General features: G+C 43.8%; 1 protein-coding gene across 1 annotated transcript; it reads left to right on the forward strand.

Moving 5' to 3' along the window:
- The first annotated feature begins 6447 nt into the window (after positions 1–6447).
- LOC148815444 (maestro heat-like repeat-containing protein family member 1) lies at positions 6448–8223 on the forward strand. The gene is made up of 5 exons (XM_088905103.1): positions 6448–6468; positions 6684–6803; positions 7562–7684; positions 7914–7993; positions 8169–8223. The coding sequence occupies exons 1-5, from the start codon at positions 6448–6450 to the stop codon at positions 8221–8223; spliced, it is 399 nt and encodes a 132-aa protein (XP_088761229.1).
- The last annotated feature ends 11338 nt before the right edge of the window (positions 8224–19561 follow it).

Here is a 19561-nt window from a genome sequence, read left to right on the forward strand (position 1 = left end):
AGGGGGCGGGGCCTGAATGAAGAACAAGATACAGTAGGAATATTTTATATTATTAATATAATAATAAAACAGTTGCCTATGAAAATACTTGTCAGATACACCTCAGTTCAGCTGGAGACATTTCTGCGTGAAACAGCTTGTTTCCTGTCTTCATGACAACTTGTCCACGACATTCTGGATGAAATAAAAAAAACTGAAGTTTAAACGGTTTTTTCCTCATTTGACTGAAACCCAAATGGCTGGAGGTTTAACAGCAGGATATGCAACGTGTTTCTTCCAAGTGGTCATTTTCCTTCTGCTTCTAAAACCAACTGAACTCTGAGAATTTTTCTTCTCAGTACATTCATTTCACCAGAAGAGTAGTATCAAAAATCGGCTGCACATAAAATGAGCATTTCTGTCAGAACTCGCCAGTTTAACCTACTGCTGAACAGGCAAAGTAAGCTTTCCTGCAGGCAGTCACTTTCAAGATTCAAGATGTTTTATTGGCCATATACAACAAGTGTGTTGGAATGCCTACTCGTTCAGCTGTACCCAGTAACAGTGGAGGAAAAAGAAATAAACAGACATGGACAATACATTTAGACACTAGACGTTATAACACAGCCAAGACAGGACATAGTGCAAACAGTGCAGTACCTTAAAGTGCAGGTCCTAATTTGAGCTGTTTATGATGCGGACTGCTTGGGGGAAGAAATTGTTTTTGAATCTACTGGTCAGTGTTCTGACACTGCGATACCTCCTACCAGAACCCAGGGGTGAAACCAGATTGTGGCCAGTTTAGGTCCCAGTTTCTGTGAGACACCCCCAGACTGTCCTGATCTGAGTCTCCTGTGGGACGGGTGGTGACTCGAGTTCGGCAGCAGAGCAGCTGTGTGCTGGGCTGATTCCTTACCTTGGCCTCGGTCTGGTTTAAAGCCCTCAAGCCCAGAACAGACACACTGACGGTCACACGCAGCTGGAGAACTGCAAACACTATCAGACCGATATCCAGTCCCTGCAAAAGCATCTGGAGACAAAGAGAAGGAGACCGTGAAGGAAGCTGAGGCCAGCCTCACACACTGTGAGCTGCAGGTGAGGCTCTCCAGGCCTGCTTCTGGTGAGCCCTGCTGTAGCTCAGCCCCAGTCCTGCTCCTGGATACCCAGGGCGTCGGTGAGGTTTCCAGGGGTCTTCGAAGCAGCAGCTCCTGAAGAGCTGGAAGAAGCTGTAAAACTGGTCCAATTAAGTCAATAATGAGCTAATTGAGGTCACTGAAAGTCCAGCTGGACTAAAATCCTGCAGACACACAGGACTGGGGACCCTGGTCACAGGCTTTCATTCCTGCTGAGCTCTTAATGTATCAGTGGAGCCGTTTGCTGAGCTGATCAGCTGAGACTCCAAGTTAGCTCTTTGATCGAACATCTACAGCCCTTTAAGCACCTGAAAAGGGGAGTAAAACACTAAACGAAAGAACAAAGACAGACGGAGAGAAGCAGCGAAAGGCAGGTGGATTTTGTCCTGATCAGTTTTGGGGACCAGATTCTGGCTGAGAAACTTGATCCTTTGTTATATCAATGTTGTAACAGAGCTTGCAGTTCCGTTATTTTAGGAATTTCTGATTATGGAAACGTCTGTCCATTTTCACTTCATCCAAATGAGGGTCACAGGGAGCTTGAACCTGTCCCAGCAAGCAAGACGCCTGTCGGGATACAGCCTGGACAGGACACTAGTCCACTGCAGGGCAGACTCACACAAAGACAAACACAGACACGCACATGCTCAAACACACTCACAGACACACACACAATCAAACACACTCACAGACACGGACACGCTCAAACACACACACACTCAAACACACACTCACAGACACACACAGACACGGACACGCTCAAACACACACTCACAGACACACAAATACACGCACATGCTCACACACTCACAGACACGGACACACTCAAACACACACTCACAATCACACACACTCTCACACACACTCACAGACACACACATACATGCACACACTTAAACATGTCACAAAGAATTTTCCCAGAAGCCAATTAACCTACCTGTACATTTTAGGACTGTGGGGGGTGGGGGGTGGGAATGGAGCACCTTGAGGAAACCCACACAAACACTGGGGGAACATGCAAACTCCACACAGACCACAGCTCCAGAGTTGAACCCTGGGCCCCAACACTGTGAGGTAGCAAAGCTGTATTTAATTTAAAATCATTTAAGTATTTTGAACAGTAAAGGTGAATATACATCCACACCCACGCACACAGTACTCACTTGTATCTGTATCCACAGAGCTGTGCTGCAGACAGTATTTACAGTCTTTCCTCACAGCTAACGAGACATGAGACACATTCATGTTTAGTGCACATGCCAGAAAAAGATTCATTTCAATGATTAGCTCTTGAAACATCAATCTGAGCAATCTGGTATCAGATTTAATGTCAATCCAATGTGTTTTATACAACCAAACTGACCTAATCATTGAATTAACAGCTCAAATTCTAGGGCTGGTTGACACAGGCCCAAGAGAGAGGAAACACTCTGGTGGAGAAGCTGTCCTCACCTCCAGATATAATGAACATCCTCAGCTGAGACACTGACTGTGTGGGTGTAGAAACTTTCACTGGCACTGATCGCAAGAGTGGGCGTGTTCCCCTTGGTGCCCCTGTTTGGCTGCTGTGTGTCTCTCAGGCTGGTCTCCAGTCCCTGGTGGCAGCACTGGGCCCCACCTTTCCTGTGAAGCGCTTGCTGAAAATGTGAGGCAGGTGAAAAGAGTTCTTCCCATTCACATGATTCTTATCATTTGTGCAGCAATAACACAGAGAGGGACAGGAGCTGTGCTGCACCAGATTCTTCTAGGAGGAAAACTCTCAGCCAAGGTATTGTACCAGTCAGAGGGACTGAACTGCTCGCCCTACTAGTTCCGTCATTCTCACCAGGATCTACTCCTGGGGACTGCTCACCCACACGCTGCCTGACACTGTTCCACTGGGGCTGGGGGTCCTAACAATGTCAACGTAGTTTACAGGCATGTTCTTGCAGATGAGAACCCCTCCATCACCTCATGCATCAGGTCACCTGTGTCTTAAGCAAGACATCCCAGTGATTCTCTCAACGTTAGTGTGCCAGTCCAGATTTAAAAGTGACGAGTGCCTGAGGTTTGATCTGGAGCTCATACAGGACTGTGCCACAGTCACATAATTTACAGTCTGCCTTGGATCTCGATTTACTGATCTGAGTAGATCTCACAGATCTCGATTTACTGATCTGGCCTCACTTGTGAGTTTCGGTTCAGTGCTGTAGGGGTTCAGGCAGGTGTTCAGGCGAAGACCTTCAAGCTTGTGGTGGTGGAATATCTGTTCCAGTGTGGGCTGACCATGAAAGACCTGCTTTGATACGATTGGAGACATAAGACTTCAAATCAGCTTTCTAGATGAAGTGAAAAACAACTGAGCACAACCTGGAGTGAATGGAACCTTTCTGAGCTTCTGTACTACCATTTATTTTAATGATGGTGCTCGTTATCAAATAAAACTGAAAAAAAATAAATGAACAAAACATCTGATTCAGCATAATCATGTCCGATGTAATAAAGTTTATAAAGTGTTAACATCATTAGAGATGAGGCAAGAACATTTCAAATAGGATCCTGAACAGTGATCCCAGCAGAAACAAATACAACTCAAATCTCCCTAAATGGGACGAGCCTGCCTTTCACTACAAACATGAATTGCCGGCGTGTTAAAACTGGAAAGGAAGTTACAGGAGTCTCTCAAGAAACTGTCCCAGTACATGGAAATGTTATTGTTGGAGTGTGGAACAAGCTGCCCAACAGTGGCGTCTTTCAGGAAACAGCTGGACATGACTCACCAGTCAGGACAGGGGTGAGTTCTTTACCCAAAGTATTGTAGGAGTGTGGAACAAGCTACCCAGCCATGTTACTGAAACCTCTTTTAGGGAAAGGAAGGATGCTGAACTGAGGTGTGTCTGACAAGCATTTTCACTGGCGCCTGTGTTATTACTCTGTGAATAATTAATCTAAAATATTCCTACTGTACTATTGTTTATCATTCAGGCCCCGCCCCCTGCTGATCGCGGCTTCTGATTGGCTGAGTCGCAGCTCCGCGCGCTCGGCGTCTCCGCCTCCTCCGGCTCCGGCTCGCGGCTGCCCGCTCCGCTGAGGGCGCGAGAGGAGCGCAGCCGTTATTTGTGAGCGGCTGTGTGTCGGAGGAGCGATCGTCTCCCTGCGGCTGATCCCTGTGGAGGCGTGGCTCTCTGCCTCCTGTCACACTGCGGAGAAGAGCCGAGGGCAGACCTGCAGCCCCGCTCCGCGACGGGTCTCTGCTGCTCCCGGGCGCAGGTATTTCCCGCAGCAGTGTGTCAGTCTCACACTCTGACAGCGAAGCTCTCAAGAGAGGTTTTGCCTTCAGACTCAGCGAGTCCGGGTTGCAGCGGCGATGTGCTTCAGTTCCCGCAAAGCACTCTGGGAGGGTTTGCTCCGGCCGCAGCAGTGACGTCACGGAGGAAGGAGAGTTCCGGCGTGTCTGCTCCTGAGAGGGTGTGCTGGCTCTCCTGAAGCGTGTGGAGTGGGGACGGATAACACACACAGTGAGAGGGAGGGGGCACAGACAGGGAAAGTGATCTTCTTCCTCTGTTAGGTAATGTCATGTCATTCAGATGCAGTGGCAGCTGTCTTGTGCTTCCTCTCCTGGGTTGCTGTGGATTCAAGAGAATAATCTCTCTTCTCTTGTTGAGGTGGTCCTGTCGTGCTGTAGTGTGAGAGAGTCGTTGTCAGTCCTCATAGCTGTGCAGTATTTTCAGCTGCCCAGTGTGGTGTGTGGGTGTGTTTGCTCATTCTGCTGTGGACCTGATTGCCTCCCCTGTGTGTCTGCAGCTCCTCTCTAACACACTGAGCGCAGTGGCGGATGAGGTGTGGGCCTGTAGGCTCACTCAGGCCACAGTCAGAGTGCTCTGCGCTCTCAGCTCCACCTCTGAGGAGAAGGTGAGTCTGACAGAAGGCTGAGCTACATGAGAAGCTGGGACTTTTACTCTCTAAAAGTCTTATTCCTCACCTAGTGTTGTGACATGGTGACATAGCAGGTGTGTCTGTAATTTGCTGTGTATTAGATGTTGGAAGGTGTGTGTCTGTTCAGGCTAGGTTCATACGTGTGTGCTGTTGTATTGATGTGAGCTGTGAGCAGTGTTTGATTGTGCAGTAGAGGGGAGAGCCCCTTCAGGGTTCTGCGCTCTGTGCTCTACTTCAGTGTGTTGTCTCCACAGCTAGGGATGCTCCCATCAGGCTGTTGAGGGCCGATTCCCTGTCATTAGAATCGGACGCTTTTTTCTGTTAAAATCATTACAATAAGCCATGTACATGCCTCATGTCCCATGGCTAAGTGTTACCCTGGTTATTTTTTCCCATTAAAATAAACTAGACCACAGGTATAATTTGTTTATTTTTATTAACAAAATAAAATGTAGTGGGCTTATTGTTCAATTACCATAAAATAAACACTACTGACTAAAAGAAATAAAATAATCACTTAAAATAAAATAAAGACTTTTTACTCATCAAACATGCACACAAAACCTTTATAAATATTACATATACATTTGGCACATATATAGCAATAACATAAAAACAGCTAAAACAAAATAACAGGCTTGTCTTAATCACAACCCACAATTCTAATAAAATAAAATAAAATGTTCAATAAGATGTTTAACAAGCAGATTGCAGCCTACTACAACCAAAAGGAAAGAAGTCAGAATAATTTGGCTCTTTAGCTACTGAACCTCTTGTTTACTAATGATCGAGGGTAGATTCTTGTTTATGAATAGGAGCAGCTGTGCGTGTGTTGAAGACAATCTGTTCCTCTTCTCATGCAAAATGTGCACTGCTGTGCTGAATAGACGCTCGCTGTCCACACTCGTACAAGGAGCACAAAGGTAGACCTGAGCTGCTTCTGCCAAGGCAGGGAAACGGCTTGGATTGCTCTTCCAGAAAGCCACTGGCTCTGCGCTTCTTGGGATGAGTTGCTGACTGAGGTGGAGATTAATCTCTGATGCTGTCGAGTCATTCCTGTCCCAACCATTGCTTTTATCTTCATTCAGAATCTCCTCATACGTCGCCTGCAGAGATCCTGCCCGTAGTTCTTTCGGCTGTCTTGCTGTGCCTGCTGTAAGGCTCCAGTGTTTTAAGTGTTGCCGTTATTGATGGCTGAGCGAGAGTCGGTTTGCTAGTCGCCGCAGCTCTTGCACTTGCTAATTGTTCACACTCTGCGTATTCTTTTTGGTGTTGAGTTCTCAAATCTCTGATGAGGTTCATGGTGTTGAACGTTCTAGCCGGTGATCCCCCACGAGCGACTTCTTTTGCACATGTATTGCAAACTGCAAATTCTTCGTCTTTTGTAGAAGTGTGGAAAAACTGCCAGACCGGCGAGGACATGTTGCTACTGTATGTTCAGGTAATGTCGGAAATGTAGTCATCGCAAAATTGGTTTTTGAGATTGATCAATATAGAGACCACCGATCGAGTCATTTGGAATGAAAATCGGCTGATATCGATCAGCGGCTGATCGATGGGAGCATTCCTATCCACAGCTAACATGTCCTCTCAGTGCAGCTGTACAGAGCAGCCTCCTGAGCTCAGTGCTCACTGTCCTCTTCTCCGGTGTCACAGGCCTTCCTGTACCAGTGTGTCGGTGCGGCTGCCCAGCACCTCTCTCAGCAGGAGACTGTGGAACAAGCGCTTCAGGACAGTGTGAAAGAAGCAGGGTTTGAGAATCCTGTGGAGAGAGAGGTGAGGTGATCTGTTCCCACTCCTCACACACAGACTCAGGGCTTCTACTGCTGTTGAAGACAGCCATGAAAACTGGAAATCACAGCGATTTCTTTCTGCATGATTGATGGACAGATGGGGAGATTTTCAAAGCACTTTTCCCTAGAGAAGCATTTTCTACCTTCTTTAGAAAGTCACTGACTGTAGAGATATGTCATCCTTGAAACTGACAACATATGAATGGAAAGTAAACATTAAACTAGTGTTTTAACTGCTTTATCGAGTGCAGGTCGTGTACTGCCTGATCCTATCCCAGCAAGCAACAGCACAAGGCGGGGTACACCCCGGGCGGGACGCTAGTCCTTCACAGGGCACACAGACACTCACACCAGGCTAATGTTACCACGGGCCAGTTAACCTACCAGTATGTCGCTGGACTGTGGGAGTAAACTGGAGCACCTGGAGGAAACCCAGGGAGAACACGCAAACTCCACACTGCAATCACCCCAGGACTTGAGCTAAAACTAGTTTTACTGGTCATTTGACCACCAGAGAGGAAGGAAATTTAAAGATCACAGTGAAGTTTTTTATGTTTAAATTTTCTATTAAGAACAGAAGACCTCATAGTGTGAACCTCCCAACTGCTTTCTGCAGACTTGACTAACCTGCTGGTACATTCTGTAAGGTGTGTGCAGTCAGGATTTATTCTAGTGAGTTTTTCACTCCTTGCAGGGCCTGCCTGGGCTTCAGTGAGTGAGCTGCTGTGTGTCCCCCTGCAGGAGCCCAGCGTCAGACTGAGCCTGTGCCGCAGTGTGGGCATGATGGCACAGGCAGTGCGCAGCGCCAGTCCCTCCGGAGCTCCCAGCTTCCCTGCCAAGGCCGAGCTCCTGGCGACAATGATGGTCAGTGTGTCTGACGCAGCCGCCTGTCTGCTGTTTTCCCACACGGATGCTCTGACAGTCCTTACTGTCAGTAGAAATCAGAGGGGAGAGAGGTGCCCTCGCTCTCTTCCTCACTGCAGCTGCACAGTCTCTGGATTCTCAGCTGTGCCTCTAGATGAGCACAGGCCCTGTCCTGGTGTCTTTTGATGGAGGGAAGTGGGGTTTACATTTCTCTCCCATCTCTTCACAGGCGTTTGTTAAAAAGCAGCCCAGTGATGCCCTGAGCCGAGCTGTCTGTCTGCAGGCCCTGCGCGCCTGTTCCACACTGAGGTACTGTTTCCTGAAATCTACCTGTGTCAAGATAACAGAAGGAGGCAGAGTTCATTTCCAATTTGTGATTTCAGTTACATTGATGTTCATATGTATTTAATATTTAAATGATTAATTAAAGATTTGCCATTTGTGCCCGATCACACACGTGAACACAGTCAACTGATCCCTGCAGCTCACCTTCACCAACAGAGTGTGATGAGACTGTCAGCAGCGGAGAGCTCTCATGATGGTGTAATATTTCCATCCAGTCCTCAGTGTTGTCTGTTGAGTTGAGCTAATATGGACATGATTTGGACTCATGAACAATAAGTCTTCACAACTGTCTTGTCTTTTAAATTCAAAGCAGGGCATCAATGTCGATAAGCAGGCGAGCATAAAAACAGAATTACAGAACCTCTTCAGAACTAAACTAAGCTGTTCTCTGAGAGTCACACTAAGCAATTGGTATTTTAAACATTTTTATTTGAAATCAGTGATCAGTATGAGTTTTAAACTTACGAGACATCTAGCCAACAGTAATGTTTACAATTTTACAATGACACTTTGATGACACAAAGGGTGCAAACGATATTTATAGTTACAGTCAAACCTCAATCCGTCTGGGCAAGCTGATCAGAATTCGCCAGATAAGTTTGATAAAAATGTTGGAAAAAATAATACTACCTAACAGAAAAATGTCATAATTAACCAGATATTTTTTTTTGCTAGAAATAATTTGAGTAATCTAGTTTCTGGGAAAATATATTTAGCCACAGCTAAAAATATGAGTAAATTTGAAAAATGTAAACAATGTAAAATACAGACTAGCTACTGCTGTATTCTAGCTTTAGTCATCAGTTCAATACATCTGAGGAACAAAAGCAGCACAAACACTACTTTCTGTGGCACAAATCACATTGTTAATACAGCTCATCATACTGGACCTCAGCGTTAAAAGAAACTCACAGTCTGTTCACAGGTAGGGCTGCGATTCCTTGTGGCTGGAGCGGTTTTTTACTGTGTAGGCTACTCGGAGTGCTTGCAATAAGGAAAGTGGTGTCTGAAGTGTGTGAATCGTTACTTTCAGTAACTGGCACCTCCTCAAACAGAAATGACTTAGACAACAGCTGTCCTATATTCAATTTCAATTCAATTTAATTTATTTTTACATACAGATGCAGCCATTCAAAATGCGTGAGGTATTTCGCGGCATACCCCGGTGGGCGTGTCACAGTATCACGCGGTATGACGCAGTTAACGTGGTGTCACGTGGTTAACTATCCGGCGTCGCCTTGTAAAACCGCCAGGGGGAGCTTAACCTCTCATGTACAGCATTTGAGCCTTTAATTTTGAACTGTGTATTACAGCATGTTAATCATCAGTCATTAAAATGTTGGTATATTTTATGAAAGCAAGATTGCTCAGTTGGACAAAAGTACACAACCTACCTTTATCAGAAATATCAAAGCCTTTACTGAAGATATTACTAATAGTATTAATAATGGATGACTTTGGACAAGCTGTATACTCAAAGTATAATTTCTTTAGCACATTTGTACAAGCACTTGGAATCTGTCCAAGCCATACTTTGTCAGGCATTTTGTTTTACTTCAACGGGCATAAAAACTTCCTTGCTTTTAACAGGGCGTTTCATAATTTCTAGCTACGAAAATGATTTAAAATGCGACACCTATCATTCAACTAGAGCTTAAAATATCACAAGGAAAAATACACACCGGTATTCCATTTCTCCCTAAACATTGTAAGCTTCGAAGTCTTTAACTAACGTGATACCGGAGTCAACAAGCATACTTTTAGAATTTGATTAAAAGGGAATATAATATGGAATCGCGTATCTCAAGAAATTAATAACGGTATGATTATATCCGTGTACTGCGGCAGGGCTGTGTAGGGCTGTTTCGCCTGCTTGTTCATGCGAGCTGTCTTGTAGCCTACTGGTCTAGGTGCGTGACTACCAACTAGCCGGTTGTGTGTTCAAATCCAGCTGGTGCTGGACCTTCCAGTTTTATTTATTTATTTTTTAATCACGTAACATAAACATATTACCGTATGCAAACTGTACTGTATACAATATGTATATGTATATTTAATGTCTTTACTGTGCCCGTTTAAGTATTGAATATTCATATCTAATTTTACCACTGAAGGGAAATCTTAACATAAACATACAGTATATGGCTGGTCTCGGTACTTTAAAGAAAAAAATACACACCAGTATTCCATTTCTCCCTAAACATTGTAAGCTTCGAAGTCTTTAACTAACGTGATACCGGAGTCAACAAGCATACTTTTAGAATTTGATTAAAAGGGAATATAATATGGAATCGCGTATCTCAAGAAATTAATAACGATATAATTATATTCATGTTGCAAAAGAACTGCAACGGACATAAAAACTCCCTTGCTTTTAACAGAGCGTTCCATAATTTCTAACTACGAAAATGCCAGGTGAAAGGATTTGTAAACATATTTTGTTAAAGCAAGTCAGTTTTTTCTGCAACACATAAAATACATTTTTCCAAGAAAGTTTAGCCTTTGTCACTAATGAAACCACTAAATAAAGACATAAATATAGAAATCTTAAGATTTGTTTTATTTAATGTTAGTAGCAGGATGAACTGTCAGAGTGTATATTTTGTCGCAAAGTTGCTGCAAGATGTTAACAGTGAAAAAGGTATTTAGAAATGAGTTATTTCAAGATGAAAAAGAAAACATACACGAAACATGGTTTCATTACGACCAGAATCGGTCTTGAGATATTTTTAACTTGATTTACAGTATTTGAGAGGTATGTCTTAACACCGATACTACAGTGCTTAAGTACTGCTCACGTATATGTTTCTAGGTTTATATTATGCATTTCATACGGTCAAATTACTTTTGAGCAACTAATAAGAAGCGCGAAACGGTATGCGTTTTACTTTCGTTTTGTGCTGGGAGCCATGGATTGATTAGAGATATCAAGTACATACAAGTCATTTTTTAAATGTTGTAGTTCGTCTTGAAAAAATGTTACGAGTACATCATCTATCAACAATCACACAGGTTCTGTTTCCATATTGCGGATTTTGGTTAGGTATTATCAAATCCAGTGGCGCTGTTAGTTTACTGAGTCCCATGTCACATGGTCTGTGATTGAAACCGGAAAAACCGGTTTAATTCGTCACAGCCAGCACTCTTCAGGTGTGAGGGTCTTCTGCTCAGAATGAAACGCTAAAATGTTTGTGTATATTCTAATGGTAGTGGGGGCAGGGTGTGTGGGAACAGGTTTGGTTGAAATTGCATTGGAGATCTATGTTCTTCACACCTGAAACATTTTCTCTGAAAGCATTTTCTTCGCAGTTTAACCGATCTAGTTACAGCATGTTACAGTTTACTATTATTAACCATATTAATTTTAAGTGCTTAATGTAAAATCTTGTAAAAATATATTTTCATTGTTCAAATATACATTAAGTCTGACTATCATATAATAAGTTAAATACAAAACTAAAGAAAAAATAGGGTTAAATATAATTCAAAATATTTTGCTAACAATGTTAACTGTTTATGAATAATAAAATGTATTAACTAAGGAGTAGGATGGCACAGTTGTTAGTATGTTTTTTGTTTTGTTTCTTTTTCATAAATACAACAGTAGTACCTGATGTCTCAGTGGCTTTCAAAATTAAATTATTTCTCCCTAAACATTTTAAGCATCGAAGTCTTTAACTAACGCGATACCGGAGTCAACAAGCATACTTTTAGAATTTGATTAAAAGGGAATATAATATGGAATCGCGTATCTCCAGAATTTAAAGACCAGACAATCGCAAACTCGTTTTCAATAAAATTATTTTATTCATTCAGCAGTTTGTGAGAGGGACATCCAGCAGGGAGAGACACACACACCGGTTTTCATTGACAACATTGTTTTTTTTTCAATTCCTCTTGTCTAACAGGAATGTTTTGTTTGTGGACAGACTGTTAGACAAGAGGAAATTTGTCTAACAAATTAAAAAACTCCATCCCGGCCTCTCAGTTCACCACCGCGCAGGACTCTGTTGATGCTGTCCCCGCCGGCTATCTCCCCCCAGGAAGCACAGTGGAATTCACAGATGCCAGTGGGACGAATAATTCTCCCAGATGTCCAACTGCTACCCATCACCCAGGAGATGGAGGGGGGGTTGTACTTGCAGTGCATCGGCATAGACGGGAAAGCAAGAGCCGACCGCTACGCCGCCCTCGTGTTTCGAAATCTTGTGACTTTTGAAATTTACTGGGGGTGGACCACGTCTGTAAATTTCGATGGGTCCAGAGGCAAAAGTGCCTTGCCTTGCAATCTCCGGGAAACCATTAGTACGATGGTGAATCGGAGATTCTCAACCCTTGCTGCGTACGACTGGAAAAGAATTCGTGATCGGATCAACGAAATGCTTCGTAGGAGGAGGCGGTCTTTTCCTCTTGTCTAACAGTCTGTCCACAAACAAAACATTCCTGTTAGACAAGAGGAATTGAAAAAAAAACAATGTTGTCAATGAAAACCGATGTGTGTGTCTCTCCCTGCTGGATGTCCCTCTCACAAACTGCTGAATGAATAAAATAATTTTATTGAAAACGAGTTTGCGATTGTCTGGTCTTTAAATTCTGGAGATACGCGATTCCATATTATATTCCCTTTTAATCAAATTCTAAAAGTATGCTTGTTGACTCCGGTATCGCGTTAGTTAAAGACTTCGATGCTTAAAATGTTTAGGGAGAAATGGAATACTGGTGTGTATGTTTTCTTTAAAGTACCGAGACCAGCCATATACTGTATGTTTAAGTTCCAAAATTAATATCGTTTATGGGCTTCACACGCGTTGCAGTATGCTCAGGCACTAAGTAAAAGGAGATGCTTCGTATTGCTTGACTAATTTTAAAAACTAAGTTATAAATGCAGGCGCTGCTCTGGTGCGTCGGCTCCTACACAGTGCCTGTCTGCTGTAAGCGTTACAATATACATACCCAACATTGCTTGTACCCATCTGTCATGCAAATAAAACACCTTGAATTGAATTGAATTGAGGGGAGAAGGGGGGGATACTAAAGCCAATACTGGCTCAATGGGCTTTGACGTGCTAATGCGTTGGTTTAACAGTACGGGTGTGGCAGGCTTCCAATGTCAACTCGACTCGATTGGAAGACAATGAACGTATTTTAGCCCTAAATGAATTAATAGCAAACATGGTTTACATAAAATACATTTTTCCAAGAAAGTTTATAATAATACGATCTATAGTTGAAATCTGAGCCTACTTTAAAAATAAAGGAAAAGCATTTTCAGAGAGCAATCACGCTGTGTTTATGTAGAAAAAGCGATTAGGTTTATGAGCAATCTAATTACCTAATCGCTTAAAACGCTATATAAAATAAAGTTTATTTAGAGATGAATGATCAGTGTGGTAGTTTAAATAATGTGAGTCAGGAAACTAACACAGCGCCACCGGATTTAATAACGCAATAAAAACGCTATAAAATAATGTGACACAGTACAACACAGTACAGTAATACTGACCATGACTTTAGAAGCATAAATTACCTTACACTCAATTTAAACACAAGCTGTCTTTCTGTATGAACCTCTAAGCTGGTTCATACAGAAAATGTAGAAATGCATTAGCCTGATTATGATTAAAAACACATAATTAAACACGCGTTTGCGATTTAAATCAGAACACGATTTAAATCAATATAAATGTTTATATTGTAACGCATACTGTCCAGCCTCCATTTCTCTATAAAAATTTACTGTTGCACACACACACACAATAGAAGCAGGAACCGCTGTCAGAAGGGAAGATATGTTCAAAATATCGCAAATATCGATCATGTTGCGATATTTTGAAATATAAAAGTCAACTGATTGTCCATAATATCGCTTACCTATTTTTTCGAAGAAATGTTTGTTAAAATAAAAGTCCAGCACCAGCTGGATTCGAACACACAACCTGCCAGTTGGTAGTCACGCACCTAGACCAGTAGGCTACAAGAGAGCTCACATGAGCAGGCAGGCGAAACAGCCCTACACAGCCCTGCCGCAGTACACGGATATAATCATACCGTTATTAAATTCTTGAGATACGCGATTCCATATTATATTCCCTTTTAATCAAATTCTAAAAGTATGCTTGTTGACTCCGGTATCACGTTAGTTAAAGACTTCGAAGCTTACAATGTTTAGGGGGAAATGGAATACCGGTGTGTATTTTTTTCTTTAAAGTACCAAGACCAGCTATATACTGTATGTTTACGTTCCAAAATTAATATCGTTTATGGCCTTCACACGCATTACAGTATGCTCCTATTCTTTTTATGCTCAGCTACTAAGATTTCCCTTCAGTGGTAAAATTCAATATCTACAACGGGCACAGTAAAGACGTTTACAGTAAGTCTTTCTACGACAGACCAACGGACCACGAGTGCCCCTGTCGGTCAACCAATCACGCACCGCGGTATCCCGTGTCATCATACCTGCGGTATCTGTACCGCGGTGTCTGTACCGCGCACTTTGAATGGCTGCATCTGTAGCGCCTTTCACAACAAGGTTGCCTCCAGGCACTTAACAAAGCTGTGTGACAACACATGATGTTACAGCAGGGTGCGAATTATATCTTGGCATCGGGGGAGCTCACCCCTGGTTTGGGGGGGAAAGCATCACGCGTGAAAGGCCAGTCAACTAGCGCATACAAAGTGAGCACTGGATTCTATAGTTATAGTTTAACAGGAGTTACTCTTACCTTACAATAGAAGTGACCACAGAGGCCTGGGCTCAGCTGTCTGTGGTGTCCGTCCTGTTGCCCATGAAGTGGACGAGCGGTGGCCTGCTTTACTCCAAGATGATACAAAAGGCAGGGATCGAATCTCTCCAGAGGAGGTCCATTCAGATCAACAAAAAGAAGTGAGGAGAGGCTTCGTTTTCTCTTAGTGTCACTCAGGGCAGAGAACCCCCGCTCGCAGTCGGCTGAGGTGGCGAGGCACGTCCGGCCTGCTGTGGAGTTTTCCCAGCGTCTGTCCTGATGCTTTGCCTTGTAATTTCCAGTCGCGGAATTCCTCCCCTGCCTCTCTGACGGGTTCGCCCAGTGCTTTAGCAAGCGCACCAACTTCACCTTCCCTGTAAAGAATTAAGACCTCACGATCCTGTGGCCAGAAGCCCTTATCCAGCGGTTTCAGCATCTGGACTAATTCAGATTCCGAGTCGCTTTGTAAGGCTATTGATCACAGACTGATAGAACTGGAGCCAGTTTATCTTTCCTGTACCCTCTGAGATGTCAACATCTTTAAACATGCCCAGTGACGAGCGCTGCTCGGCCTTCACTGCGGATTGACCGCCGGTGTCTTTCCTGGCTGTCAAGATATCGAAGGTCTGCTGAATGTGGCAATTGGACTCCACCAGAGATGTGTCTCTGTTTCGGAGTTTCAGGGAGAGGTCCAGCGGCTCACGGAGAGCGTCTTTCATAGATGCCAAATCAGCAACAGATGAGGAGTCAGTGAGGTGTTTGTGTAGTCCCTTGTGTTTCTGTCTCTCAGTGGCACTGCGTGATGCATCCTCCCTCGCTTGCTGTTTTAAAATGTTGTGCTAATGCAGGGAAATCTTTCCATACTGCTTTTACATTATTAAAACTGCTTGCCACCCATCTAATATTCAAATCTGGCCAATTTTCAAAATCTGCACATTTAGATCTGCGGCTGCTTTCTCGAGCATCCGAGCGTTCTTAGTCGATTGGTAATAAAGTGAATATAGTTTTGCGATAAAGAATTCGAAATGGTTACACCCAGCCACTTCTTTGAGAGCGTCTTGGACTGCCAGTTCACGGCGATGTGCCAGACAGTGTATGGACTGCACTTTAGGAAAGTCACGCTTTAGCCTAGCAGTCAGTCCAGAGGATTTGCCAGTGAGCACTGCAGCCCCGTCAGTGGCTATGCTGATGAGATATTTCTTCATGAACTCATCATCAAAACCCACGTTACTAATGCTCCCTCTCAGGCAACTGTAGATTGATTCTGCGTCTGTGCCATCCGTCAGCTCTGTGATGTCCAAAAATATATTGTCCACGTCCCCAGCCACTAGCAGCAACAGTCAGATCGCACAGTTTGGGTTGTTTTGTGAACCCAAAATGAGCAAGTCAAGTTCCCTGTTTTGTTTTGGGCATTATCGTCATTTTTCAGAAATATATATAGAAAACTGACTGTCATTGGAAAGTTTCTCTGCATATTTACTGTGCGCCTTTTTTTTTTGAGACGGCGTAACCAAGAGTGACTTGTTAGCTTTTCTCTTTGTCATGTGAAAAGGAACGTGGCCTACTTTTGTAACAGCGCCACCGTGCCTTAATCGGTAATAGTATTCAATTGCTTAGCTATTTCTATGGCAGCAACACGCTCAAAACAGAAATGCAAATGTAGTCTATACCGGAAAAAAGTGACCCATACTGTATAAATAGGATTTTTTTTAATTGACAGTTTCCATATTTTAGAGACCCCCCAAAATTTCACTAATGGTCTCTTCAGGGGAGGTCGTGCCTTATTCAGGGGAGCTAAGCTCCCCCTAGCTACCCCGTAATTCACACTACGCGTTACAGTACAGAAATAGAAGAGGCCAAAACACAACAGAGGAGAGGAACCCAAAACTCCTCAGTAAGGCGAAGAAAAACCTCTGGGGGTCCAAGTTCAACTGGCTGCCCAACCCCTCTGGGCATGCTAACATTATACAATTAAAAAAAAGTACTAAGTGTGGAGTATTAAACCTTCCATCATGTCCTTCTGTGTGACAGTACTTCATACAGATCCCTGTAGACCAGCAAATCCTCCTAAATGATAGCTATATTCGTGATGTCCCCCTTGGATCCATGGCAGTGATGCAGCCTCCGACTCGGACGGTCCCCAGCCCGGGCACCATCTGGAAATGTGGGGATGAGAATAGGATAGTTTGGTCAGAACAGATGTATCTACCTGGTGGGCCAACACAGAGACACACAATGGCATGTACAGCAGCACCAGCAGCCATAGCTCCAGCGGGCTATGATGTAAGGTGTGAGTAGGCTGGGCTGAAGTCATAGGTTTTCAGTCAGGATTTAAGTCCTGAGATTGACTCGGCATCCCATACGTAGGCTGGCAGACTGTTCCATAAACTAGGGGCACTGTAGCTGAAGGCTTTACCTCCAGCTGTTATTTTATTAATATGTGGATTAAGAAGAAGACCTGCATTCTGTGATCTAAGTGAGCAACTGGAATTGTATACATTAATCAGCTCCATTAAACAGACAGGCACCTGACCTCTGAGAGCCTTATAATTAAAAGAATTTTGAGGTCTGCCCTGTACCTGACAGGAAGCCAGTGGAGAGAGCTAAGTACAGGTGTTGTTGTACTTTCTGCTCCTAGTAACAATTCTAGCTGCCTCGTTTTGAATTCGCTATAAGGTGTTGAAAGTGCGATAGGTGCTCCCTGATAGTAGGGCATTATAGTAATCCAATGTGCTGTATACAAAAGCATGTATTAGTTTCTCAGTGTCTTGAGTGGAGAGAAAATGCCTTAGTTTTGCAATGTTTCTTAACTGTAGGAAGCACGCCTTTGATACTGCATTAACATGAGAGTTAAATGAGAGTCTTGAGTCTAAGATGACAGCTAGATTACGTGCCGAATCTTTGAGACAAACTTTCAAACCCTCAGAGTTGAGTGCTGAGGTTATAGCAGTCGTATCTGCACTGTTGCCTCCAAACAACAGAAGCTCAGTTTTATCAGAGTTGAGTGCCAAAAGGTTTTCACATATCCAAGTCTTTAATTCATTGATGCAATTAGCTACAGTGACAATCGAGGAGATGGCTGATTATCATTCTCTACACCAGTTTGGAATAATTTTAGCCTCTTCTTCTTGACTGACTTTGAATTAGGGAGCTGTGGTGGACAGTTTTGCATTAACACTCCTGCAATGACTGTGCCCTCATCTTTGATAAATTAACTTGTTTTGGAAGTTGTATCAGAAGCAACGTTCGGCATAATAAGTTAAGAAAAACCTGTTGCAAATCGGACGCTTAACTGTTGTGAACAAGTAAAGGTTTATTCCATGCTGAAAAGAGAAGGAAAGAAATCCAACATTTTGGCTGTGGAGCCTTCTACGGGTGTCAATGAGCTATTAGTCTAGTTACAACGACACACCTAATCCAAACGTGGATTTGTGACAGATCAGTGAATTATTGTAAGAAGGTGGAGATGAGCGGTTTGCTCTGTTTCCATTGGTGTCTGTGGTGACTTGGTCGAGGCATGGCTGCGCACAGCATCTAAAGAGGGGGCGGGGCCATGGGGAGGTCAGTCCTGCTGGGATTCACTTTCGGGATTTATATTGCACTCAAGCCAGAGGGCTAAATCTCTCCGTGTGTAATTGACTTTACACACTCCAGTCATCTTCTTACAATTATTACTTATTTCATTTTAAGAAGTATTACATATTTAAGTCGATAAGAATTTTGTTTGAAGTATTACATATTTACTTATTTAATTCATGTTCATAAGTTTATTGTATTGTTTAAGTTCTGCAAAATAAAAATGTGCTTAAAATGTTCGACATGCACTTCAGTTCAGTGTGAAATTTCAAAAGGAACAACACAGTAGCTAACCAACAGTTAATAATAACCTAATAGTTAACTCCAGGCGATAAAAAAGTTGTATTCCTTTTAAACCATGTTCTATTGAAATTATGAGAAACTATCTATATCGTGATATATATCATTACTGTGCAAAATTTTAATCATGCTGGGCAAACAATTTTTTTAAGTTTTAAAAAAAGAAATAAAAAATTTGATACTGTAGCGAGTTCACACAGGACAAAGGACAAGTGGGGATGAGATAACGAAATAAGCGACTGCTTTTATTCTCTCATCAAAACCAAAACCAACACAGGATTTACACACACATAAGGGGACCGACGGAACACGTACACAGGCGGCTCGGGCTGTACACCCAAACCAAGTCCCCCGGCTTGAAGGCAGGGCCCCTGCAGTGCAGGTCGTAGTGCCGCTTCTGCCGGACTCCCGCCTGAGTCAGGTGGGTCCGGGCAAAGCTGTGCACCCGCCACATCCACTCCCGCAGGTCCCACTCATAGTCCGGTCCAGCCGGCGGTACCAACTCGTCTCCGGGCAGCGGGCCAAAGACCAGGTCCACCGGGGTTCGCATTTCCTGGCCCGGCATGAGCGAGGACAGGGTGCACTCGGTAGATTCCTGGACCGCGGTCCGATACGCCCAGAGCGCAAGGGGGAGGTGGCAGTACCAGTCCCGCTGGTGCTGGGACACCAGGGTGGCCAGCCGGATGGCGAGCGTCCGATTAAACCGCTCCACCAACCCGTCGCTCTGGGGATGCAGCATGGTGGTCCGCGTCTTAGAGATCCCCAGGTGTTGGCACACTCTGATGAAGACCTGGGACTCGAAGTTACACTCCTGGTCACTATGTAACTCCTCCGGCACCCCTAGCCTGGCAAACATCCCCTCCAGTAGGGCATCAGACACTGTGGGGGCACTCTGGTCCGGGAGGGCATAGGCCTCTGGCCACTTTGTGAA

This window comes from Atractosteus spatula, chromosome 25 (genome assembly GCF_055471065.1).
Source record: "Atractosteus spatula isolate fAtrSpa1 chromosome 25, fAtrSpa1.hap1, whole genome shotgun sequence".
NCBI lineage: Eukaryota > Metazoa > Chordata > Actinopteri > Semionotiformes > Lepisosteidae > Atractosteus > Atractosteus spatula.